The sequence below is a fragment of the Clinocottus analis genome, unplaced genomic scaffold (assembly GCF_023055335.1).
Source record: "Clinocottus analis isolate CAN_PGR_092001 unplaced genomic scaffold, fCliAna1.0.p SCAF_17, whole genome shotgun sequence".
Taxonomy (NCBI): Eukaryota; Metazoa; Chordata; class Actinopteri; order Perciformes; family Cottidae; genus Clinocottus; species Clinocottus analis.
In genome coordinates, this window is record NW_027175898.1 from 4,652,482 (window position 1) to 4,679,959 (window position 27,478).

Here is a 27,478-nt window from a genome sequence, read left to right on the forward strand (position 1 = left end):
GGATTTTTATGAGTTTATTTTTCCGCACTTCTCGACATGGCCGTATAGTGTCAGCTTTAATTTGAAACGGCTGCTGACATGTTGGCACGACATTATACTACACGAGGCGCTACGCACATAGGAGGGGAACTGACTCGCGGCCCTGAGAGCGAGCCTATGTAACATTTTCTTTATGGCAGCAAATATAGACATGATTGCCGATTATGTTAATTAATGTTAATTAATGTTAAATGCTTAATACATTTGTAATATTTGGGATACGATGATTTTAGATGACACACTATTCCATGACTCCTTTATACTTTTTTTTTTAAAGATACTTTACCACAACTTTCTTTAACATAGTGAGTTTTTTTAAGAACCAATCAGGCGTGAGGACGTTGTTCCTCACTTTGGCTGCAGGACTCTGTCACCAACAGGCCTCTGGAAACGGTTGCTAGTAGTGGATTACTACTCTGGCTGGTTTTTCTATACAGCCAGCAGCTGAAGTGTTAAGTGTCGTGTTTATTTAATGGTGGGAAGTACTTAAAGGTTCTCTCTTCAACATTCAGACCATTAGCATGGCAGCAAACAATCATTTGCTTTGAAAAGATCTAGTGGAGTATGAATGAAGCCTCTGTTGGCCTGCGGGCCTTTCAGTGCATGTTAGTGCACGTGAGCGTGCCACACTGGCTCGTCTCTGCATGGTTACCTATAGAATTCAAATACTTTTTTTAAAACTCTAGCGAGACTCAGTGCCAAACATATCTTAATGTTCAAAACCATAACTTTGGAATCAATGCCTAATCTTAACTATTTGAGAGTAAAATGCCTCAACTGTTTCAGGTCAATCCTTACTTATTCAGGTCAATGTCTAACATTCAACATCTTGCAAAGGTTTTGCAAATTGTGGTTTAGCATCTAGACACAACTCTTATTACTTCTCCCTTTGTGCCTGATGTTAGTTCTCACCCTCCAATCGCTCCCCACGTATGCCAAAGTGTGGCCAAAATCTTCCAAAATAAAAGCTCATAACACAAACCCACCTGGTTTCTTTAGGGCCACCAAGCCTTGTTGAGTATGACGACATTCCTGCCATGTGGATCTGATGAAATCCTGATTGTGGTTGGAGATTAACACCCACCGATCATCAGAACGGAGTGGATTCTCCCTCTGGCAAGTCAACCTTAGCCTGCCATCTGCCTCCCTGGCAGGAAACAGCCCCGCCGTGGTCTGCTGGTGATAAGCTGTTCTCGCTTTTAAAAAGGAATATCACAAAATGTAACAACTCTTTTATTGAAATGAAACTTTAAACAACACCAGGGTCTGATTTACTTAACATACATACATACATACATACATACATGTCATAAATGATGTGATGCACAGCATCATTGCTTTAAAAGAAAATTGGTTAAATTTGATTATATATATATAAAAAATAACAGTCTTTCTGGAGGTAAAACAATTCCAGTCACTTTCCTCCCTTTAAGCTTCGTCTCCCAAGTGACTAAGCAATTCGGTGGGAAAGTGGCCTGGATACGGCGCTGCCATGTTGTTCCCATTTTCTAAATCACCCTGAAAACAGTGACGGTTCTTTCGGGTCCCACAGGACAAAATGTTATGAGAGTTGGATCTGAAGTAAAAATTGGGACACAAAGAGAAACTCACTCTTGAAGACATAGCGTGGGTAACTAGCATGATATCTTTATTCTCCCAAATACACGTGACTCTGTTTTGACTTGTGTTTTGTCCCGTCCTGGAGCAAGTCTCTCGGAGCCGATCCAGCCCACCCAGGATCCTATTGTGCCTGGCGGCTCTTGTGTCTGTCCCAGGATTTCAAGTATAACAAGTTACCTATTGCTCCCTGGGTGCAAGGAAAAAAGGTTTAAAAAATGCATGCACATGCCAGATGGAAATGTCAAGGCTAAGAGCACTGTAGTCCCCCTGTGCTAACAGCCTATTAGTCGGCTTCTCTTGGTTTCCATACTTTCTGTATTTTTTATTCAGCAGGCTCGTTGAGAACTCGGTGGCGTGCCGCTCGGCTTGGCCGTTGTTTTATTTCTTCTCTTGGAGAGGTGTTTGAGTCTGAGCTCCTCTCTGAACTCATAGCCCAGGAAAGCGGGTTCGCGGTCGCAGAACTGAGCGTAGGCATCCACCAAGGCCCTGAACTGGGGAATGGTGAGTTCTGCAGGGCGTAGAGTGGGGTCCACGTCTGCTTTCTGCATCATCTCCTGGGTCAGCTCCAGGCGACACATCTCAGGGAACAACATTCTGAAAGTGAGGGGAGAAACAAGAAGAACTGCTGGCACAGATTCCTCCACTCAGGTCACTTTGAAATCTTGATGATCATGCAAGATTAATGGCGTTATGAAGTTTAAACAGAAAGAAATTCTCCCTCAGCGATTATTTCAAATCTGTGAAGTTAATTGAAATCACACAAAAGGCGAGAGCTGCTCATGAATTGTTCATTTGTTCCGTCGCCGTGCTCCGTGGCGGAGGACCGGAGACACTCACACGGACACAAAGTCACCCAACAGCAAGATGGCTGCTGAAATTTAAATGCCCAATCTTTTCTGAGAAGCGGCCCGAAAAACTCAATCTAGAAGAGTGACCATTTATTTTTAAAATACTTTTTCCTGTCCTTTCTCCGCAGGTTGGTGAGCAATAGCTAATTCCACACACTCCGCAGCACAGATGCTTTTCAGGCGCTTCAGTGCCGGTGCCTCCTCTCCAATTTGGTGCCGCTGCCGCCAACCCGCTGTAGTTACATAAAATATGCTGCCTCGTCTTCCTATGCCACCTCAATGACTCATAATTGCCGCTCTCTTTCGCACAACCAGTGTTCTTTTGTTCTCCGGGCCTACATCCACTTCTCTAACGGGGGCGATGGGCATCCGTGCACACGCGTGTGGGCGTGTGGGATTGCCACTCGGGGTTTTTCGACTGAGCTCCGATGTTCAGACCTTTCCAGAGAACAGAAAGCCTCAAAAGTGGTGGCTTTATTTGTCTGAGTGCTGTGTGTGTGTGTGTGTGTGTGTGTGTGTGTGTGTGTGTGTGAGTGTGAGAGACAGAGAAACGCAAATCCAAAACCTTTCTAATTAATGATGAGATGAAGACGTAGCTGTCAGAAAACTGAATGAAAAATGTAGAGAGGGAATGATAGATGAGGATGAGACAAGATTAAAACATTTTTTTTTTTTTTTTTTTAAAGAGAGAGAGGAACGAGAGGGTGGACGCTTTGAACGCCGTGTCAAGTTGTGTAACTGTGCTTACTCCACTCCTTTATAGCAGTGCTTCCTGCGGAACTGGAAAACGTTCCTGACGACTTTCTCCACCAGCTTGAAGGGCTGCGGGATCTGGGGCTGAACCAGAGGAGTGAAGTGAACTACTCCCACGTCCACCTACACACACACACACACACACACACACACACACACACAAACACAAACACGACGAAGAGAGCAAGAGATATCGTATAACTACTTTGCAAAGAGCTCATGGCAATGAATAAAGTGGCAAGAAAAAGCAAGTGTGTGTGTGTGAGGAGAGAGAGAGAGAGAGAGAGAGAGAGAGAGAGAGAGAGAGAGAGAGAGAGAGAGAGAGAGAGAGAGAGAGAGAGAGAGAGAGAGAGAGAGAGAGAGAGAGAGAGAGAGAGAGAGAGAGAGAGATGCAAAGTGTGGAGTAAAAAAGCTGGAAAGAAAGGTTGGCTGACAAATGGCCACAGAGATACAAAGCTGTAGAGCGAGAGGTGAAGGGATCAATACACTGGGAGAAAAGAAAAGAGGGGAGGCAGAAAATAAGATGACGCAGCACGGCTTTCTGGCGAGCCGGTTCTAGTTGCCACAGTAACACCTGTGCGATGGACCATAGAAACTGAGCCTCTCTCTTCCTTCCCCGTCTCTCTTCTGCATCACCGCTGAGTTTCTTTACCTCCCGCCTGACTCACTGGAGCGCTCTCCCCCTCATCCCACCGTCTCTTTGTCTCTGCCATTTCCGCCACGAGGGAAACCAGTGTGGCGTGAACACGTCCGGGTGCAGTGACGGACACGTTGGCTCACGTCCCGCTCGGTGGGACATGAGGGGACACGGGGACGTGAGTCCGTGGACGCAGACAGAGACAAAGCACTATCAAAATGTGAGGCCATCTATCTTTATGAGACATTACACACCGACAAATAATGATGTTTTTGTATTTTGCAGTGCAGTGTTTTTTGTTTTTTTTTTTCTGTGTGAATTCTGGATGTCGATAAAAACAACACAACCAATAAAATAATGACTTTTGCTCACGCGAGCAATAGATTTTTCCTGTCACACAACAATTTTGTTATTGATCGAGACAAAAAATAACAAAAAATAAGGAGTGGAACCAGAGAGGCGACAGTTATTTGACCACAGTAATAGTGTTGTCTCTGCAGGAATAAATGCCAACAAATATAGATTGAAGCAGAATATTGTGTGAGATAGAAACTAGATAGAGAGAGAGACACGGAGCTACCGCATGCTTTGTTTCTGAAAGTTAATAATAATTGAAACTTAAATGAAGCTTTGAATCAATTATTACCACTCGCTGTCTTTCCTTGAGAAATCCTCGGACCCCCGCAGGTATTATGAGCCGACCGTTAGAACCGGAGCAGTCGGCCAGGTGTCGGCCAGGTGTCACATCATAATGAACACGTCGCTCCATGCGAGTCCTAAATGATGAAGCAGTGCAATGAAGATCAGAATCCACACTCGCTCCACCGCTTCAGAGGAAAGGCGACCACGTTGTCACTTCTCTGCACCGTATTGTACATTTAGAATAATGAGCCCGTCTCCAGTGTGAAGAGATGAGTTTGGGTTTTTTATAGAAAAAAAAAACCCTCAATGAATCCATGACGGCGAGACAGCGGCAAACCTAAACTTCTGGTAACATGCAGGGAACGGAAATACAGTCGGCTTTGCTATGAAAGGGTTGAACGTGAAGAATCGCCAGCAAATATTCCTCATTTTTCTTTCCTTTTCTTTGTTATAACTGCTTCAACTCCGAAAGAATCTAATGGCAAAGCTACAAACTGCTAGTCTCTGCAGGCTTTCAAAAATAACACCGGCAACCTCTGCTGTCCCTCTGGGGTCCAGGTACCATGCTTGTGAACCAGTGACCTGCAGGAGGACCTGCTGCTGGAAACGCAGCTCCTGCTTCTCACGATGCTTCCTGTCAGTCCTGAGCTGACTTCACCCACTGACTTGAAGTAATCGTGCCAGACTCAGCACTCTTGTTCTCAGATCACTTGACTTGCAAGCACAATGGTCCGCACCTTCTCTCTCCTCGCTCCAGTGCTAGTTCCCCTTTAAATGAATCATCTACTTATCTTGTGAGCGTCGCGATGGGATCAGAAGAACTCAAATACATTGAAAGTCTATTTCTGAATGTCTAGATCTATGCGTTCGTGCACAAACAACACCATCATCTTTCAAGGTTTTTCTTCTTTACATAATGGCATTCAGTCCGGCAAGTAACAGCTTGAGGGGCTTCTGCACAACCAGAGCGCTCCTGTACTGTGTGGACCAATGGCAAAGCCGGGCAGCGGGCAGCAGAGCGGTGCGGTCGTCTGTATGTCTTTCCATAGATGGTAATAGCTTCACTTCCCTCACCAGGGAGCGCTGTGAGGGACTGTACTTTGATTGGATGAGCACACTGAGGAAAAGCATTAGCAGTGTTATTCTTAATAATAATGATAATACCTTGCGTTGCCCTGAAGTGCTTTTTGTTTGTGAACGCTCTTCAGGATGCCGACACACTCTTTATCCACCGAGCTAAAATCGTGACAAACATCTACACGAGTAGCTCACGTATCCCCCTGCATGGAAAAGAGTTGTGGATCTGAAAGTGGAACGAGGCGTTTCATGATGAAGGACGCTCCGGCTGCGGCGGCGTACGACGGAGAAGACAGAGGCTGCACATCCTGTACGTGTGCGGGTATGTAGGCGAGAGGAGACCGAGGGTGGAGGGGAGGGAAGCATGCAGGTGCATGGATGGGAATGTTGCACTGAATGTCGACTTAAGATTGTAAAAGGCAGATCAAGCATGTAATAACACACACACACACACACACACACATGCAGACTTATTCCCCCCCCTCTTCGCCATGCAGACACATACATACACTGGAGAAACATAAAGGGACATCTAATTCAGCTCAGCACCCCTCCTGTTAAAAACGACGCGCCCTGGGGAGCTCCTTGGCCATCCTTGAAGATTGTATTTCTGGAGTGTGTGACTCACTCACAGCTGCCTTTCGCGTTCCTGGGAAAAGGCGGCCGGCGTCAATAATCAGGGACGGAAAACGTAAGTGGTCAGAAGGCGCGTGAAGGATTTCTAATGAGCTGTTTAGATTCCCCGTCGCTGGGAACAGAGGTACCGCTCTGGAGCTCTTGTAAACCGCAGCACTATCTCTTATCGGATCTGTAGATCCCCGTGCCGCCGGGCTTCCTGCCGCAGTGGCGCTTAATGGGACGGCAGCGGCGGGACTGTTTGTCTCAACCGCCCCCCCCCCGAAGGCTCGGTGCAACAATAGATGCGGAGAGAGCTAAGAAAACTCCCGGGTCCAGCCGGACATGGAGGAAGAAAGGAATGTCATGAGGTAAAGTTGGGAGTGCATGTCCTGAACAGCTGTTGAGTCACTTCATGTTGCATTTTAACGGAGGTTTCTGGTACGTTTGACACAATCTAGCACTGAATGACGACTTCACGGTGTTAGATTTGGCGTCTTTATGATAACTCTATTGTTAACACATTAACCCTTTTGGCTCATACATAATGCATTTTACACAGACAGGCCAGGCTGCAGGTGTTGTCAAGGGCAAATTGAGCCGTGGCCGCGTCCTGTGGTTTGGATCAAAAGCGTCTAATATAACAATCAATCCCTCCACCTGTCACATCAACATGTTGGGATTCTGATCGAGATTAGATATCTGTGTTGCAGAACGGCTTCCATCATGTTTTTGTGCGACGCTTAGAACAGACCATCTGTCAGGAAGACCAAATAAAAAGGAATGTCTTTAATTTCAGTTTCTGCCGGAATAATTGGGCCATTTATATTCTGCGCTTCGTGATTTAAGAGGGGGAACACGGTGGGGGTGGGGGGGGGGGGGTCGATATTGGGACTATACAGGCAGCAGCATTTCAGCCATCATCTTGTCCGAGTCACTTTGCTGCTATGATTTATGTATGGCCTTGCTACACAGCTTCACTAGCGCCACTGGAATATATCCCTCTCCCTGCCATTAATCCTTCCCCTGATAACCTCAACATGCAAGGAAAGTCCACCTTAAATCATGCGCCGTCACCTGGAGACTCCATTGAGGTGCTATCAACATGTCTTCCCTCCGCCCCCACGCCCCCGCCAGCCCTCCGCCAGCAAACCTTTAAATACTTTGCATCTGCTGGGCGAGCCTGAAGTGGGGCAGCAGACTGACTTAATGACCCTATCTGACAACCTGACCATCTCTCCCTCACCACGTTCTCCTTCTGTACACAGCTGGCTGGGCCACGCAGGCAGAGATTGGCAACGCTCTAATGGTAATGGTTTGAGCAAATCTTTATATTTAGCAAGGGGAAAACAAGTGAATCATTACCACTAATTTGGCCTCTGAATTAGATTGTTTTGTGAGGATCAATACTCCAGCTCTTGAAAATGATTGCTGGGACTCTCTAAATCCGGCTAATTTGACCGGAGCTTTAGAAAAGTCTTTAAACATTTACAGGGACTTTGAACCAGCTTTCTTCCTCATGTATGTTCCATGATAATCTCATCAACCAACGGCGTGCATATCCTCACTAAAAAGAAGGTATTATAGACACCCTGACACAGAGAAAAGGGCAAAATATGAGAGATCTCTATCTAAAAGTCCCACGTCTGCTTTTGTCTGTAACTCAAGACCTTTAAGGCCCACTTCAGTAGTCACACGTCTACATTACGTGTGAGTTACCATATTCCATGCGTTTGACCTTCCCAATGCTCAGCAGGGCACTCAATTACCCCAGCTTTGCCCCGTGGTTCCCCACCTCCTCTCTCCCCATTTCCACCTCCAACGCCTCTTTCTTGGCGTGTTCTCGCCCAATGGTTAGCGAGCAGTAATTTGTCATGTCCCTCTGAGCAGAGACCAAGACGAGATGGCAGGGGCCCTGGGGCACCAGCCTCTCCGCTACCTGAACCACCAGGGCTTGCGCTTGCATAATGGCAGGTCCTGAGAAAGAGCTGGATGGAAGAAAGCTATATACAGCCAGAGAATGCAGGAGAGAAAAGCTCACAGCCGCCCTGCAATGGGGAGAAGAGCTGCATTAATCATGACAATACCTTGAGAAGACAACCTCCATTACATCAGCGGAGGGAGACAGCCTCTCAGAGAGGAGAAGGCAGCAGTCAATGCAGCTGCATATATATATATATATATATATATACACGAGGCCGGTGTTGCTGGAGGGGGAGAAAGGGGCTTCGGCTTCCAGTGCAAGCAGAGCATTTCCCATGAAATCGCCCATGGCATGCACGGAGGACTCTCGAGACGGTAGCCCGAGTCTTTGACAAGATCAGCTCCGTGGAGAGACTCTTTCGTCAAAGAAAAGCTTGAACTTTGCCCAAATATGTGACATTTACTGGCGCGGCGGAACAGCAAACGGGGACAACGTGGGGAAAATTGTTTTTATGGGATACTCAAGAACTCATAAAAGGCGCGTCCACATTGCTCAGCTGGGAGTGGGTCTTAATGAAGTAAGCCGAAGAGCCTCTTTAATCATGCCGTGCCGGTGACATTGCAACATGTCACAAAGTGTTTTGCCCGGGACAGGTTTACACGCATTATCCGTGGTGAAACTGGGCCCGGGTCCTGCTCCACAACAAGATTGCATTGACAGCGACATCACAGCTATCACACAACACCTTGCATCTCCGCTGTGAACAGACCGCCTTTGCAAGACGATGAGCACCAAAACCAATTACGCAAGGGAGGACATAAAAGAGGGAAATGCAAATTGGACGATAAAAGCCCCTCGTGTGGGCAAGAGGAGCGTAGCTGGTCCGGCTGTGCCTCAGAGCTACGCTGCTAAAAAGGCTAAAGAGGTCTGCTGTCAGGTGATAAAATAAAGGGGACCACGCTTATAATAGCCTGCAATATCTTCACACATCACCGCGTCACACATCTGCACTCACTGGGCTTATGTTAACTGCATTTTGCTCTTCTCTCCTTCCATCTTTTTCTCTCCTTTTATCCGCTCGCTCTATGATCTATTTATTTATTTATCTTACTCCCCACAGAACAACACCAGCATCAGCACTTAGGATCTCATCTTTCTTTTTTTTTTTTTTTTTTTTACAAGGAGACAGGTCACACACGCCATATTGTAGCACGTCTGTGGAAAAACTGGAATATTTCTCTTCCTACTGCAGTGGCATCCCTCAGAGGGCCCGTAGGATGTAGTGTTGAAGGTCGACACCGGCATCACACTGGGGGTAATGTGGTGTGCATCGCACCCCCCCCACACACACACACACACACACACATGGTGGCTCATTTTAAGAGAGGGTCTCTTTGGGATAGTTTACAAGGGGAGAATGGGAGAAAGCACCGGCCCTATTAAACAAACAGATCAATAGCCAAACAAATCAATTGCTGCCAACCGATCTGCACGTAATGGTTCCACATCACTGTGGTCAATGCCTGGTTCTTATACGAATAGGCAAAATTATTTCTCGCAGCTGGCTGTTTTTGCCCACGCAGCAAAAATAATAGCAACACACATCTGCGTATCAGGTCTATCAGTCCTATCAGATTTTTTTTTTTCCCTCCTCCTCTCATTTTGTCCTCTTTGTCATTCATGAATCAAGGCCGCCGTAGCCACTCCCTCCCTTGTTGCGTGTCCTCTACAGAGAGGCGAGGGGCGAGAGGGGAGCAGCTGGGCGTTTTAGGCTCCTGCTGACTGATGCCTGACGAAGATGACGCCTCAGGGAGGGTCAGTTTTGGCACGGTGGGGTACACATGCTCCTCTGGACCAACACAGACACACACACACACACACAAAGCTTCGTACCACACAACTCAGACCAGCTCATCTGGCCATAATGATAGCAGATTTCTCCTCTGTCTTCATTAGATTCTCCATCTCAGTGGTGTCGAGGTTTGTGTTTGGGAATCGTATCTAGACTTCGCCTCTTGGCCGTTCCTTATCTTCTAAAAACAGCAGCGTTGCTTTGTGACTACAGAGTAGCTCGATGCTGCTCAGTAACGTATTTTATGATAATTTAGTTGTAGATTACACAACAAAAATATTTTTCTCCATTTAAGAAAGAAACGATGTTGCTTTTTATAAACCTCGACCGGTTCAAGCAACAAATACCATTCTGCTAAGCGTCATGCGGATTATTAATAATGTTGGCAGTTCTCTCATTCCTCTAGTTTAGTGGAGTTCTTCTAGCATGACGGGAAGGAAAAAAATAACATTTTGTAATTACATAATTATTGTGAAACGAAACAAAAAGTTAAGTATAACTACTGTTTTCACAAAATCAACTGGGCTACATAAATAATATTCACAAAAGACACAACACTGCTCACTGCAGAAATGACCAAACTAACACACAAGTTTTAAATTTAGCTTATGTTTGATTAGTTACAGTGGAGGTAGTCAGTGTTTAATTGCTTAAATAGATGACAATAACAATACAAAATTGAAAAATACAAAATTACAAAAAAATCCTGCATTTTAACTTTATCCGGAATAATGTGCAAACAATAACGCCGAAACACAAATATTGTCACAGGAGCTGTTACCTTTGTAATAATGAACACAGTACCGAGCATTCTGGGTAATATGGACAGCAGTTTGGACATTGTTTCTTAAATTAATACAAAAGCAAATACAACCAACGCTCGTATTAGCAGAAGATGTTCAGAGATGTGTTTTTTTTTTTTTTTTGGTGGCTTGGATGAACTGACTTTTCTACATGAAATCTAACTAACTAATTACGCTACCTCATTGATTACACCGGGAGATATTCAGATTATTGAACCCCTTTATTAACGCAGCTCGGTGCGTCGCACGCGCGTCACGCTGCAGGTCCGCGCGCCGGCTGCTGTCACGGTTCGTTAGGGGCGACAGTCTGGAGCAATGCAGTTGCGTTCAGACGTTTATAAAGTTGTTGTGAGGCAGAGGACCGCTGTTCTCCAGCACACACACACACACACACGAGCGCACACACACCGGCGAGGAGGGAGGGAGAGAGAGAGAGAGAGAGAGAGAGAGGGAGAGAGAGAGAGAGAGAGGGAGAGAGAGGGAGGGAGAGAGACGGTGCCAGAGCGCTACGGTTGTTTCTCCCGGGCTCCGGCCAAGCCTGTGTGGTCGGCAGAGCAGGCATGTCCTCTCACACTCCGCTGCTGGGAAAATGGACGGCTTGAATGGATCCGTGATCAGGGCTGATTTCTGCTGCTCAGCCGGCCGTCTCTCGATGTGCGACTGTGAGTGTTTACAGGATTCACTGCGAACAACGTGACGCGTCCGCGCCAGCTCTGCACCAGCCGGGGTAAGGGATTATTTCAGCATCGCTTTTTCTCCTTCTCCTTCTCTCTCTCTCTCTCTCTCCGCGGATCAAAAACACAGCAGCAAACAACTACGCTGAGCATCGAGATTATTCTGGGGACGGAACAAGCTATTTGTTTAGCTGATGAAGATGCACAATGCGCCGGCTGGGGAGTCAGACCTAATCCTAATAATATATTGTTTTAAAAGAACTGGTCAAGTTTAATTCTTGCGGCAGAGAAAATGAAATAACCCGGTTGTTTTTTTTGAATTATTATTTTTACCTCAAGATAACGTTGTGTGACTGTTAAAGCGGTTGGCTCAATTTGTGAAAAGGTAAACAGCAGTGAAATTAAAGTGGCAGAACACACCGCATGTGAGTGGGGTGAGGGCACTGCAGCTTTAAGTCCACATAGCTATTGAGCATTGCAAATACCACAAACTCATATCTGCCTCTCCTATAACAGCTCTATGGGGCTCCGGTAATGGGAAGGGGAAGGCAGCGCGTAGAAAATGCATACATGCACAGCCGGCCCCGTGTTTGGCATCCCTACTCTACTGTCAGCCAGAGCCGGCGCTTACCGCCTGTGCTTCGTGCTTTGCCCCTTTGTTTCCAGCCAGGAAAGTCTGTGCTGCTGTTAGGTGAATGGGGAGGAAGGGGGAGGGTGGGCGGGGGTGCGTGGGGGACCCAACTCAGTTCCATTTCTCATTTCCGTCTCTCTCCTCCAGTCCAGCGGAGCCGCAGCTGAGGAGCTGAGAGGAGCTGGGGATTTGATTGGCAGCTGGAACGCCACTGAGGGAGGGGAGAGAGAGGCGGCCGGGCCGACGAGCCGAGCTGGCGCCGGGCGAATGCTGCCTGGCGAGGGCGAGCGCTGAGGCGGCATCGACTTGAAAAAACAAAAACACAAAAACGGAGCATGGCATCCACGGGCATGCAGATATTTGGATTTGTCCTCGCGCTGTTGGGCATCATGGGCGCCATGGTGGCCACGCTGCTGCCCAACTGGAAGGTCAGCGCCGATGTGGGCTCCAACATCATCACAGCGATTTCCCAGATGCAGGGGCTGTGGATGGACTGCACCTGGTACAGCACAGGCATGTTCAGCTGCACACTCAAGTACTCCGTGCTTTCCCTCCCTGCGTACCTGCAGACTGCCCGCACCACCATGGTGCTCTGCTGCGTGATGGCCGCCATGGGCCTCTGCCTCGCATCGCTGGGACTGAAGTGCACACGTTGGGGAGGGGGCCGGCGCTCCAAGCGGCACGCGGCGATCGCCAGCGGCGGCTGCTTTGTCGCCGCCGGCTTTCTGTGCCTGGTGCCAGCTTCCTGGTTCACCAACGAGGTCATCACCAACTTCCTGGACTCCTCTGTGCCCGAGAGCAATAAGTTTGAGCCCGGGGGTGCCGTGTACGTCGCCTTCGTTTCGGCAGGATTCCTCTTCGTGGGGGGGTCCATCTTCTGTATGTCCTGCTCGGGCAAACGGCATGGCCCCCAGGACCTGATCCTGCTGCCTCCCCCGGACAAACTGCTGCTCCAGCAGCAGCAGCATCAACAGCTGCTCCAGCAGGAGCTCCAGCACCAGTACTGCTCTCTCTCCCCATTAGACAATAAGACCGGCTACAGCCTGCAGGACTATGTGTAATAACGCGGCGCTCTGTACACTACGGCTAAAAGGAGACGAGCCTGAGGGGAGGGGGGGCATCGCGGCTCACGCTACACACTCGGCTCCACTCGAGATGATGGTGGGGGGGGGGGGATGAGAGAGGAGAGCAACAACTTTGAATTTATTTTCCCCTTTCCCCTCTATCTCGCTCTTCTTCCTTTTTGTCTTTTGCAAGCACAAGCAGTGGAGGTATTCCCTGAGCATCGCCTTGGAACAAACTGTGTGGATGTGTAAGGAGTCAGGACAAGGTGCTGCAGCATCGAAGGAAGCCGCTAACCAAATGCAGACGTCCTTCATCACTAAATCACAGACCGAGCTCCCTGGGGAATGGATTAAGCAAAGAAGGAAGCCCTTCTGTGTAGAGTTTTTTTTTTCTTCTTCTTCCCCTTCGCCAAAGGTTTGAATTAAAAAGGAAAAAAAAAGCAATCATTTAGCTGCTATTTACAATCGTCTGTGGTAACCTCTCAATTGACATGATGGGCAGTATATTGCCTGAGAAAAACCTTTCCATAGCAAGTCATTGTAGTTTTTTTTCTCGTATACCTACCCACTCGAATTGCAACGAGGAATTGATCGAAAACAAATAGTCATATTTTTGTTAGCTACTAGAATGATGTTGATATTTTGCCTCTAAAGCATGCTGTGTGGAGCCTGTCTGTGTATTGATACAGCGGCATGCCTGGTAGAAGACTGAGACATAGCCACAAAATGCCTGTGCCTGAAAAGCTGTAGAAACATTACCCTGCTGTAACTGTTCAAAGAGGACTGTCAGGAGGAGACGTGGACCGCTGGGCTGGATTTCAGACAGAAAATGCAGACAAACAGTTGCCTGCATCTCTCTCTGCGGGGTGGAAGGAGGGAGGGAGAGAGGGAGGGAGGTGCGATATGAGAGGGATGGAGAGAGAGAGATTCACGACAGAGTGGACCGTCTGATGTGCTGGTTTTTTAAAAACAAAAATTGTTTTCTCATCAAGACAAAAACACACTGGCTGTCAGTAGCAGCGACCCATCCTGATCCATCCCCCCCTCCCCCCCGTTCCTGCACGCCCCCAGACATGCGCGGGTAGACGGTAAACACTCGCCGGCTTGTTTTTTGCATGTGCTTTCCACTCCTGTCATCCTCCTCCGCACTGCCATGAAAACAGAATTCGGCATTTAAATATCTGTATTGTCCGGGCGGTGGGTGGGTGGGGTGGTGCATGTCACTCAGTGATTTGAAGTTGTTTAAGGGGGGGGGCATCTTTTTTCCCCCTCCCTCGGCATGGCTCCCAGAAGCTCAGAGCTCTTGTTCGCAGTGCTTTCACTAATCCCCTTTATTAGCCTGTTGCACGGTCAGAGGGTTTTTTTTTTGTTTGTTTTTTTAAAAAACGCTCTTCCTCGCTGCCCACTGCGATGGTGTCTATGCTCGCGGGGGTGAGCGGACGTTTAATGGTGCAGTGGCAGAGAGGCGAAGACGAGGCAGATAAAAAATAAATAAGGGGGAAGCTCCTTGAGTCCTGGTCGACTGGGTAGCTGTTGTGGCAGGCAGCTAAAAAAGCTTTGAGTCATTCTCCATATGTGACTTGTTTTCCAAGTGCGTCAGCAGTGCGCATATGCTCCCAGTCTGCACCTGCAGAAGGTCTCAGTGTCTTAAATTGCAGCCACTTGACTACGCCACCATTCCTCTTTTTCTTTTTTTTTTTTTACTACCCGCCACTCCACCCACACCCTGAACCACCACCCCCACACTCCCTCTGTCCTGTTTGTGTCACATCTATGTCACATGAATGTGATCGCTGACACGAGAAAGCTAATGCATGTTGAAATGCACGCACACCCAACACACACACACACACCAAACTCCCTCCTCCTCATGTGTCAGCAGTGCTGTTACGCTTTCAGACAGTCGTGTGTCCGCTCTTTATTGAGGGAGGGATGTCTTGAGGTTTTCATGCCTGAGACAGGGCCCTGGCAGTGTTGTATAGAAGCGCACATTCTCTCCTTCTCTCTCATAAACATGCAGCCTCCTGAGGGGAGAGCAGATGGCTAAGCCCAGCTCGCCACCTGCAGGCTGCTGCCGGCACACCACGGGCCTCTCTGTGGACGCCGCCGCCGCCGGCCCTGGCGGCCCTCTCGGGCCAGGTTTTCCACCCCACGCCCACTTGGCCATCTTGCCCACCACATAGCCGACGGACCTGGCCTCCTGACAATAACTCACTGCCCAGGCACCATAACCAATGCAATAAACAAAGAAGAATGTGCCATGTCATCAACTAATACTGACACGTTATGTGTTTTGAGAATGTGCCAAATTGTTTCATGATGACACATTTTAATACTAGCCGGAGTTCGTTCTGTTTATTTTTTTATTGAGTTGTTTGTACGTGAATTATACATCAGCAAATGTTTTATGGATTTGTGATTTGTTCTGACTAAGTCTCAACTAGATGCTTGCGTACAGTCCAGTGCAGCTTTCGAGGGTCATTTTAAATCCTCTTTATTTTTAATTTCCCAAAGCACAGCAAGACTTTACAGGGATGAGCGTTTCATTGAAAAGACACGTGTGGTATTTTCTAAATGTTTTTTTTTGTTTGGGTTTCATAAAGTATGGTTCGTTTTAAGTCTGCGACAACTGTACTCAAGTATCTAGGTTTTCAAGGTGTTTATTTATTTTTTCACTGAGGGATCAGGATTCCCTCAGATTGTTTCAATATAAAATACAATATTATGTTCATACCATATCTTCTTTATAAGAAGACTACTCAATGCACTTTTGCTTGTGTTACTTTATCTGACAGCGGTTTGTTTCAAACGGCTGAGCATTCCAAGCTCCCTGGACCAGAATACAAAACACGACCGGCACTCTGGAGGGAAGAAAGGGAAAAGGTTTGTCTTGATGATCAGCAGGAAAATAGGAGCTCGAGATTTCTCTTTTTTTCTTTTGTGGCTGTGCAATTTCATTAGCTTATAAACAGCCAGAGTGCAAAGTGACTAGGTCCTAAAAGTCTAAAGAGTTACAACTCTCCTGCATATACTGTACCAAGACATTGATTTATAATTTTGATAAATGCAGCTTATTTTTGTGGATGCTTTAGCACTTCTTACTTTGCCAGAGCATATTTGTGATGATTAATAGTTCACAAGTTCTGATACAGTTGTCTCAATGTGCTTGTGCAAGTAGTTCTATTTTTTACCAATAAAACTATTTTGTGAAAGCAACATGCTACTTACTGTACGTGGTCTGCGTGTGAGGTGCGAGTGTGTGTCGGGGCGATGAGGACGGAGATAGCTTTCTTCCCTCCTGCCAAATCTACAGATTGTTGGACGGTACAGGCTGTGCCGAGTGCAGCAGACGGGCTGCTCATACGCAAGCGCCGCCCGGGAATAACGCAGCGTCCGTCCAACTGAGATGCACGTCCAGGAACATTTTGGGGAAATATTCCTCACTGAGATGACGGCATCGTGCACCTGATGGACAGCCGCGGGTTTGCTGCCAACATGCGGAGCAGCTGCTGAAAATCACTACAGGTGACCAGAGAAGAAGAAGCGCGTGCGGTAAAAGGTCGCGTATGGGAGACATTCCCGGACGGGACAAACAGAGGAAAGCTCTGCAATAAGCAGACGTGTGCTTGATAAGCCGAGCAGCAAATTGTTGTGTAGATATTCCCAAAATAAACTGGTAATTAAAAAAAACTGTGTATCCATATAATTGTTTTTTTTCCATCAGAGAGAACTGACAAGTAGAGCTGAAAAAGATCCGTCAATTAATTGATTGATAGTGGATCAACCGAAAAATTATTTGAAACTATTTTGATAGTCAATGAATTGTTTTAGTAGTTTTTTATTCACTGGTTCCATCGCCTTCATTGTGAGGATAAATTGCTTTTCTTTAACACATTCATGAACGAATGAAATCCCTTTGAGCGTTTAGGAAACTAATGGACATTTTTCACTTCATCCTGACATTTCCCAGTTGATTAATCATGAAAATAATTGGCAAATTAATTGATAATGAAAATAGTAAATACTTGCAACCCTATTAATCTTTTGTTTTTCTGTGGTACAATGTCCAACTCAGTACAAATCCCTAATAAATTTTAAAAAAGGATTTCTATCAAAATAGTTATGGTATGTTTTTATAGGAAACATGCATTGAGGCTGAAACATTGTTATTCAGAGAAATTAAACTATTGATATCAGCGTTGGCCTTGATGATCCAGTTTGGCTTTAATCCACGAAATAAAGAAACTGGACACATGCAAACGTATTAACGAGAGAAATTGTATATAAAATAGGACAAACATCCCATCCTGGAAATGTGTTTCATCAAATTTTCTTCGACCGTTCAAAAAAACAAGTTGGCTCAACTTCCTGAAAGAAGACGTCTTTAGCCTCCAGCAGAGCTCGTTTCAAACCAGAACACTTTCCAACTTTAATATCTTTGTCACATACTGGAGCCCAGAGACTTCAGATGGTGCGCTCATTTACTTTTTTATTTACTTTCCAAGTGAATCGGGGCTCTCATTACAGCTGATTGGAGTGAGAATGTGCTTTCCTGAAACAAACATGGATTATTCACGGCTCCCTCTCCTTCTCCCGCTCCTCTTGGTTACGCAACAAGAGTGCAGATCAAATAACTACTCCTCTCGTGGGGAAACGCTAATAAGATCTGCTCCTCGGTGTATTTAACCTACATTTTCCATCAAAGGCTTTCACCCCGGGTTGCCGCTGTGACAGATCTGGAATGTGAAGGGAGGTGAGCGCTCGTCAATACGCGCCAGGGGTTAATCATGCGCCAGGCCTCCCTTTGAACTTCACTGCCACGTCAAATCCACAGATTACTTCATTGGCCTTGTTGACCAGCGGATAACCTTCCCAAAGATCTGCCGCTGGAAAAGAGACGTTGACGACAACGGAGCCGGTCGTGCTTGGCAGACACAAAGAGCGACGCACATTAGTGCATGTGCGGTGTGTGAAGAAGAGGTACCGCAAGTCCTTCCTTCCTGCTGCTGTCAGGCCGCACAACCAGCTGAGACCACAAAAACACCTCTACCACCTTCATCACTTCAACTTGTGCAATGTAAATACATTTTATTCTGTCTGTATATTCAATATTGGTGTTTTGGATTCTTTACTATTTTTCTGTTTATTTATATTACTTATTTCTTATTTGACTATATGTGTTCTGTGTGCTCTTTACCCATCTGCTACTGTAATCCTGCAATTTCCCCACCACGGGACTAATAAAGGAATATCTTATCTTCAGGAACACTTGTGGCCATCGCTCATTGTTTAAAACACGGCGAGCACTCGAATCGCTCTGCGACACGTAATGTGTAACTCTTCGTTTTGGCCAGAGAGGGTTCATCTTGGGAGATATGCCGTGGTCATCAACACTCAGGGGGAATGACCTTCCTTTGTTGCTTTGCTCTCGTGTGAGGATGGGGGAATAATAGCAACGACCTTGGCGGGGCAGTTAACTGCTGAGAAAGGCAGTAAACGCTATAGAGATGACAAAGGAGCGCTTGTAGGGAAAACAATACACTCTGACAGTTCAAAGGAAGCCCTTTAATATTTCAGCTTCCAGCACAGGGGCAGGACGCATGGCTGGGAGGATTCAGGAAGCTGAAGAGGAGGGAGGCTAAATGATTAGAAGGTGTGTGGAAAGCAACGTTTTCTTTGCAAATTATACGTCTCTTGATGATGATCAGAGGAGAGATTACTGGATTATAGTACAGAAGCTACAGTATGTCGGTGAGAGTGCAGAAACGCAATAGCACACTTTCAAACACAGGAAAGGCTGATGCAAATCTTACAATTGTCAGTTTAACTATTTTTTACTTGAAACAATCTTTCTTTTCACTCTGACCTGAACAAAACCCCAACATAACCCGACATACACCTTCAGTCCCTCGAAAAAGCCTTTCATGAAATCACAGTGCATGACGTTTAAATTAGAGGTTTCCAATAACCCTTCAAGTAAATAGCTAATAGATGAATGCCTCCCATTACGGCAAGGCTTTTTCTTTTAACCAACTTAATTTATTATCATTACGTCTTCGCACCTCCAGCGAGTAACTGATAGAAGCTGACCTTTTGGGTTTCAGCATTAGTCCTCAGAATACCGACGTCTCCTCTTGGCATGCTTACTAACTAAACGGAGCTGAATTTGCTAAACTGCGAACGCTGACTGAGCGAAGCAGGCGCAGCTCCTTGTTAGGCGGAGCAATAGATCTCTGGAGATGTTCCATAAGCCAACTCTGCCAACCTCGGCATTTTGTTTAAGGAAACAGGAGGCGGAAGAGTATTTTTCCCCTTTTTAAAAAAAAAAGAAGAAAAAAAAAAGAAGCTTTTCTTTACCTCGGGTCCGTGATGTATTGAGACCAAGCCTTCAGGCGTTTACCGAGTCATTGAAATAACTTGGCCCGACACTCTGGATACCGCGTTTGACCCCGTTTGCGAGACAGGAATAGGCTTCGGAGGAATTGTGTGCATGTCGAATGTGTGTCGGGAGGTGGGAAATCGGCGCGGGCCCTCTGAGTTGACTCTGACTCTTACTGGGCCACTTCAGGTCACAGAGAAGTCATCCATCACTGAGCCTGCCACCGCGTTACACTGGACCGAGGCGGGTCACATTCGAACAATGACAAAGCCCTGAATTCAGAAGCGATATACTTATTTTGACACATGCAAATAAGTACAGCAGCTGCTGACACCTTAGCCACGGGGGGAAACAACACAAGGACATTGAAATAATAGTACATTTTTAAATGTGCGTAAATCCGTGTGCATCCGCTGGATTTTTACTGTCAAAAGTCTCCCTGACAACTGCGAGGCATAATGGATGCTCAATGCAGCGTTAACAGATTTAATGGAGGCTGTGCTCATGTGGCCCGTGGTCTTGGTTGATGACTGTGTACAAGACGAACATCTGTAGGGCTCTGCTTCCGTGTGGCTCGGTTAGTTGGTGGTTGATGGCTGATGCGGCCATTACTCAGAGCGGGCTGACAACTTAGCCCAGACAACCATCTGCTGGAGGTACGCCTCGCTCTCCTTTCAGATCGATCTCCGTCATGAATCTGTCTTCTAGCGCTCTGTACTTGTGTGGAGGAAGCTTTGCAGTCCTGACATCCTTTTTCCAGCTTTTATTTTCATTCCATTCATCACATTCAGACTCAATCCCCAATTGCCTTTTTATGTATTTTTTTATATCTCTTCATCCATACTTTATTCCTATCTACATTCTCCACCTCGCAATCACTCCATTTTTCTCCTCACAATTTTCTTTTACTGTTTTCTTCCCACCGCCTCCATCATTTAATATTTCAGGCTCCCGCTGCCCACCGTCTCAATGCCTCCTTTCCTTCCTCACTTTTGCTAATGAATAACACAGGGGTTAGCTCTGTAGGAGCTCTGCAGAAGAGAAAGCAGGTTGCTCGTGATGAAGCATGTACTGCACGACTTATAGACCTGCCTGTGACGGACACAAGTTGATTTTAATCACATTCTGCCAAGGAAGCAGAAAGGCAGGGGGAGAGCGATGAGCAAGTCAAGACACACTCTTCACACTTTGCAAATCAGCTATTTTCTATGTAAAGAGGCAGTGAAGATGAAATTGGATGACTGAATGCCCGTACAGAGGATGTGGATGCTTGATGGCAGCGTGCACTCTCACACCCCTTGACCCCCCGACCAGAATACAAATTAGAAATGTGTCTCTTGACTAAAGCAACAGCAGGGAAGCAGATTATTTTCTCAGTTTAGTTCCTTAAAGACACCTTTCAGATACACGTACAGCTGTAGATGACAGAGGCAATTGGAAGACGCCTGAATCTGTCTGTCTGTGAGAATTAACAGGAGATGGGTGACTAATAAGGAAAGGGAGGCAGGTGTGATCTGCAGCAGGACAGACCTCAGAGACGGAGAGCCTCGGGAAACACCATCAAAGCAGCCAATCGCTGCGCTCAGAAACCTTCAAGGGCAATCTCAGTCACTCAATGTGACACAAGAGAGGTGCACACCGGGGGCGAGAAGAACAAGACGGACAGATTCAACAGAAAGGATAAGAGCCTATCTGCCCACCCCAGTCAATATGGGCCCCGGCAGCTGCTGATTTAAAATGGATTCAACGTTTCCCTTTCTCATTATCCTATTAGCCTGCACCACACTGGCTCCTATAGGGTCAAATCAACCAACCAATCACACCGGTACGTCCCCTCCCCCCGCCGCCTTTAACCGAAGCTATTTTCTCATCATGGTTATTTGGGACGGTTCAGTAATTTCATTGTTTTTTCGGCGGCTCTTTGTGACTCGCCGTGTGTTTGATTACGCGGCGTTAAACCACTTGAAATGTTGTTCACATTGCACTTACTGCAATGTGTGTGGCGGAGCACCTGCTGCCGCAGATTTTATTTGCTGTGGTGGAAGATAGTGGCATTTTTACAGAAACGTCCAGAAATAACTTATCGATACGTGACTGGGTGGACCGGTTCCAGGATGCCATGACTCACGCCCTCCCTCCATCGCAGCAGAACAGAGAGCCCCGGGTTTAGACGTGGCGAGCCGAAAGCAGACAAAAACAATGCCAAGTTGTGCTTCAATTTGAACAAATTCCTCTTCGTTAACACAGTCAGTGATCCAAAGCTTCAGTGGGAAGAGGATAATACAAACAATTAGATCGCTGAGCCGATTCATTGGCGATAGGTATGAGGCAGTCACACGCTCTGAGAAAGCCCACATGGGATGGAGAGGGAGAGGAATTGTGATATTTGGAAGGGTTACTCCTCCCTTATGATTAACGTCTGCCACAAAGGGGTTGTATTTATCCTTGATCATTTGTATAAGTTATATTATATGTGCCACATTATCATATTAGCGGTGCAACGGATCATAAAACTCAGTTTGAATCAGAACACGGATCATATAAGCACAAAAGAAAAAAGGGAACCAATATAACTTTTAGAGATCCCTGATCACTACAATTTACGAGATCCCATCACTATATTCATAATATTAATTTTCACTGCAGAGCCTGAACACATCATAATGTAACTTTTGGTCGTTATCATTTCTGCTGAACTCACTGGCTTCCCTCCTGTCGATTTAAACACGGATTGCTTGTTAGAAAAAGCATAAACGTCGATGTCCTGATCACATATTTCACTGAATGTTGGCGGATAACGATTGCCAGTAAAACTTTACCTCACACTGTTAATTAAATCTGCGGTTCACCCGCGTGCCGAATCGCGGGGGGAGATCCGTGACAGCACTATATTATATACTTATATAACTTCTGCATGCTCACCAGAGCACTGTACGCTTGTGTGTAGCATCAAGACGTGTATTGATGTTGTCACAATATTCTCCTGCATGCATTTTGACAATATATAGGTCAGCTTTGCAGATGAACCACTGCTTTAGAAGCCTATAATGATGTGTGTCACAACCTCAACCCACCAGCCTTTAATGTTGTCCCATAGATCAGGCAGGACGTTTTTATTGCTCATGCAATTTTGTGTAATTACGCTGGTGTGCACCAGTAAACAATGCAGAGCCATAGAGCGTTTTATGAATTATACTACATCTACATGACTTACTATACAAAAAAGAAAAAAAAGAAGTCCCTACACGATGCAGAGTATGATGGGATACTCTGCATTGCTCTGTGATCTTTTATGGGACTCCAGCAGGAGGCCATCTCATCAAACAGCCATCACCTCTCCTATGATATCAATTTGACCAAGAGCCCTTTAAAACATTAAGTGGGGATAGCAGGTCTGCAAGCGGCGCCGATCCATGGAGTCGGCGCATTTTTGTGTGCACGCCAACACGCACGCACACGCAGGCGTGTGCACATTCCCCAACACAGATCATAATGCTGAAATCTATCAAGCTCCAGTTTGACATACACATAAGAATAAGACATTTGCGAGTTTAAAAAAAAAAAAATGAAGAAAGAAGTGAGATGAAATAATCATTGGGAGACATCTCTTCTAAGAGAATGAACAATCAGCACTGGTCCCATTCACGCTGCTGCGTTTCCTGCCACACAGGAGGTTAAATATTTACCAATAGTGGGTCTTCTAAAGAGCCATGGCATCTTCAAGGGACCAGCAGTCCATCTCTGACATCAACCTAACACCTATCCTTTAATTCAGGAAAGGGAAAACATGGTTTGATTTGTACAAAGATGTAAGAGAGCTCTTAAGAGTTGTATGTCTTTAATCTCAAAATCTATCTCAGCGGAGAAGTCTATTAACCAACACTGATGTTTCAAATCACAGCAGTGCTTGTATTTTCTTAATGTGGCCCCTAGTCCCACTATAAATCCTTACCCCGGGAAGAAAAGAAAAAAAAACTTTTGCATTCTCATGTTATGTAAGAGTGAGCGTCTTTCTTTCACCAGCGGCACACGCACACGGGCTGAAAGGCGCAGCGAGAGAAAAATGGTCCTAAAAAAGAACGAGGCCCTCATTATAAGGAGCAGTGTGATCGCGCCACATCTCAAATACCCACCAGGCATCATTACAACCTAGAAAGGGTCCAAAGACAGAACCGAGACAACACTGATTCAACACAGCCCTAATGAAGCCTGAAAGCCAGAGGAGAGAGGCAGCGCTGCTGGTGGTGACATGATGAGGGACTCTGGCGGGGGAGCGGGGGACCCGACGAGGAGCAGAGCTTAAGAGATGTGAGGGGATTGAACCCTTATCCCACACTAGGTTGAGAGCTGTGAAATAATAACGCATCCATCTGCCAGCAGCTGTGTCAATACTAGTACGTAAGGTTGAAATCATTGCTTTTTCCAATTTTTTTTTCTGACATGGTAGAATTACCCGTCGAGATATTAAGAATCGTGATCAAATTGTAATCCTACCTCTGGCTTCGGGATGAAGGCCTGCCCAGGGATGGTGAAGCAGTTGCGGACCGTGCAGAGATACTGAGCCATGATGGACAGACGGCTCCTCTGCTTGCTGCCTGTGCTGGCTGTCAACCGCTGCATGGAGAGGACAACGACCACAAATAAGTAGCGCAAATTCCAAAAGACCAGGTTAATTGTCGCGTTCGTGTGATGTTGCCTTTAGTGGTGACCAAACACATTAAAGAAAGACCCAAAGCTGGAACAAAACGTTTTCAAGTGTTTCCCCAAGTATGTTTTTTATGTATCTTTAATAGAAAACAATAGGCATGCAGCACACGCTGCATCATTTCATTTGCCTAAATGTTTTAAATAAAAAAAAGAATTCTGATTAATTATAGATCAAGAATTCAATGTTTAATTATAACAATAAAATGGGACATTCCTTACACGCTGTTTTCATACAGTGCTGATTGCGTTGCAAAAGAGAACTATGAGTCTTTAAGCTCTTGGCAGCTCGACAAGACCACAGCATCCTGACAAAAAACACAGCTGTAAAACTGAAACATTGCAACGCTGTTCACGCACCTCTGCGACCTCTTTCTGGAACGTTAGGGTGAGTCGGGTGCGTCCGTAGACGAAGGGCCCCGTTCTGTTGGCTATGGCCTCCAGCCACTTAATGATGAGGGGGGTCGAGACGTTGAACGGGAGATTCCCAATGATGTGAAGGTTGGGCGGATCTGTGGAGCCACACTTACACAGTTACACTCGATGGGATCACACAGGACCGCCGTGACAGCGTTCAGAAGTTCATTATTCTCACCTTCCCCCCACGGCTTTGAGATATTTTCTGTGAATCCTCGGTCCATTCTGTAGGTGAGTATGTCGCCGTGGACAATCCTCATCTTCCCTGGTGCTGCCTCAGACAACAGCTGTGCAAAGGGAGGCGACATTAAATGAGAAAAAATGAAAAGGTGCTTTTGAAACACTAAATGGTCATCAGTCACTGTGCGGGTGGCTCCCGGTGCTGAAGTTGATTGACTGGCAACTGAGATGTGACGCTGTTGGAGCCTTTTCTGCCGAGTGACCTGATGACCTTGATAACACTTCGCAAAAGCCTGTACCGTTGTGGCCGTTCAATTTACCTTCAGTCCCGGGATGAAGCGTGTATCCTTCTCTACCACGAGCACATCTGACACCCCGGCATTGAGTATGGAGCGGGTGAGACCGCCGGGACCAGGACCCACCTCACATACATGGGCATCCCTCAAACTGCCTGCTTGACGCACGATTTTGTCTAAAAAGGTGAAACGCATGAATACATATGTGAATTACATACTGACTTAGTTCAACTCGTATGTCATATAAATAGCACTGAACTCTCTAATCAAATGGCTTCATCACAGTCTTGGGACACTAAATTGAGATTAATAGAGTGTGATGTTACAATACCTGTCTGCCTCTACGTGATGAAGATGAGGTGCATTAATCTAACAGTCACCTTGTCCAAGGACAAGAGAGCAGATCAGACCTGCACTGCATCACTGGTAATTATATTACGGCTCAAGCTCTGGAAGGGCTGTAAACAATTGACTCGGTCCATTCACACCCGTAAAGGATCTACTCAACCTTGCCCGTACAGAGAAGTCTGTCCATTTCAATGCCTTCTAACAAGGCAATGTGGAGCTGTGCAATCAAGTGCACAGACAAAACCCACAGTGCAGACAGAGCAACAAAGAACAGGAGCATGCAGGTATTGGTGCACTGCAGATAAAGAGCGAAAGAAAGAGATGCATTTTGCATATATTTCTCGTTCCAATGAAGAAGTGAACAGAAAGGAAGAGTGAGACGGGCTGACCTGTGAGTCTCAAATCCAACAGAAAGTTCTGGGACAGCTGTTTCTCAGCTCGCAGGTTGTACAGCTTTATGAGCTCGCCAATAGTAGGCAAGGGAGGGAGACGGAAAGACGCCAGTTTCCCCGGGGCAGCCATCATTCAGGTGTGACACGCTGTGAAAGAACAAACACACAAAAGGTGAGTTGGGAAACACTAGGATTGCACAGCTTCCTCAGCAGCAAAGCGATTCAGGAGCGGACAGACGTACAAATCCTGAAAAGGGCAACATGCGAGGCATTAGAAGGGTAATAACGTCAGTAATAGTCTTTGAACGATTCTGTGCAAAGTCTAATAGGTCAGGGGGATCATTTTAATCGCACACACTGACAGGCAATGTGTTTCAGGGGAGGTGTTATTTTGACATGCCCCTTTATGATGAGTTGGCTTTAAACTAAACTTTAAAATCAAACGTATTCTTGTTTTAAAACAAATATATGACAAAGGACACAGTGACACAAATTGTGATCAATTCCAATTACTTCTGCATCAGGTCCTGGAATTGATTACTGCTGAAGGCTGTGCTAGAAGGTTGACTTTGAATGTCAAGGGTTGCTGATAATAACATCTCGTGCACCACCCAGTGGTGTTATGACAGAACACTAAAGGACCGACATAAAGACACAAAATCAGGTGTTTAATAGAAGACCTTTTCCCTTTTCCAACGTCCTAAATCTAACGCAACCGTGACCCCTAACCACTTGTTTTATAAGCTTAGCATGACCCCAACACCAACCTTGACCCTGGCATGGGGACAACATTACTCGAGTTGAACACATTAAGAAAGCACGTTTTAGTTCCTCTAGTTTACGACAAAGGCCTTTGTGGCATCTGCTGCCACTGTACCCCGAAACCTTCAGCCAGGAGTTTCAGGTGAAACGACCATAAACTGGAACAGATAACTTTAAATATACGTTGCCATCAGACCGAGAGGTGACAAAGTCTGACACGGTCATTAGCATTGCAAGCTAACGTTAGCTTTTTGGTACAAGTGCCGTTGACGGAGGCTGTGGGTTCAAGCGGAGCGCTTGTTTCTCATAAAGGAGAAAAGACTGAAGGCACACGACAAACATAAACATAAGAAGCACAGAGAGCTAAAAGGCTTAGTCCACGTTTCTCACCGGTACCGTTTTCCTCCCGTACGTTTCCTTATTCGTCATCCCACTATCGTCTGCGTATCCAATCACACCGCGAGAATTATAATCTCAACCAATCAAATTTAAGAAGGCGGGGTTTTCCTTTGCCCTTGAAAATCCGTCTGTTGTTGATGTAGTGATGCGTCAGAGCCACTAGGGGGCGGCAATTCACTGGCGATGTACTTTCTTTACAGTGAACACACAACACGCGGTATTGGATGTAGTTAGTTCTTAAATCCTAAATCATAGTTACTTATCTAGTCAATATTTACTCTCATTATGTTCCTTTTATGATGTTGCATCAGTGTGAAATGCAATGCCACGTAAATGCTGCTATCCATGAACATAGTGAACAACAATACTATTTCTTAATTTCTTACTGCAGACATGTATTAGATGAAAGAAACTAGGTCATA

The 27,478-nt window shown here is 46.1% G+C and overlaps 2 protein-coding genes across 2 annotated transcripts; one reads left to right on the forward strand and one right to left on the reverse strand.

Annotated features, from left to right (window-relative positions):
* Nucleotides 1-1,323: 1,323 nt before the first annotated feature.
* tfb1m (transcription factor B1, mitochondrial) lies at nt 1,324-27,085 on the reverse strand. Its single transcript, XM_068580343.1, has 8 exons — nt 27,048-27,085; nt 25,893-26,042; nt 25,180-25,331; nt 24,858-24,966; nt 24,623-24,774; nt 24,053-24,172; nt 3,256-3,383; nt 1,324-2,253 (listed from the first exon to the last, which is right to left on the reverse strand). Exons 2-8 carry the CDS (start codon nt 26,026-26,028, stop codon nt 1,986-1,988), a joined length of 1,065 nt encoding a protein of 354 aa, XP_068436444.1. The 5' UTR covers nt 26,029-26,042; nt 27,048-27,085; the 3' UTR covers nt 1,324-1,985.
* Nucleotides 11,328-14,546, forward strand: LOC137787669 (claudin-20). Its single transcript, XM_068580345.1, has 2 exons — nt 11,328-11,537; nt 12,263-14,546. Exon 2 carries the CDS (start codon nt 12,451-12,453, stop codon nt 13,174-13,176), a length of 726 nt encoding a protein of 241 aa, XP_068436446.1. The 5' UTR covers nt 11,328-11,537; nt 12,263-12,450; the 3' UTR covers nt 13,177-14,546.
* Nucleotides 27,086-27,478: the final 393 nt, after the last annotated feature.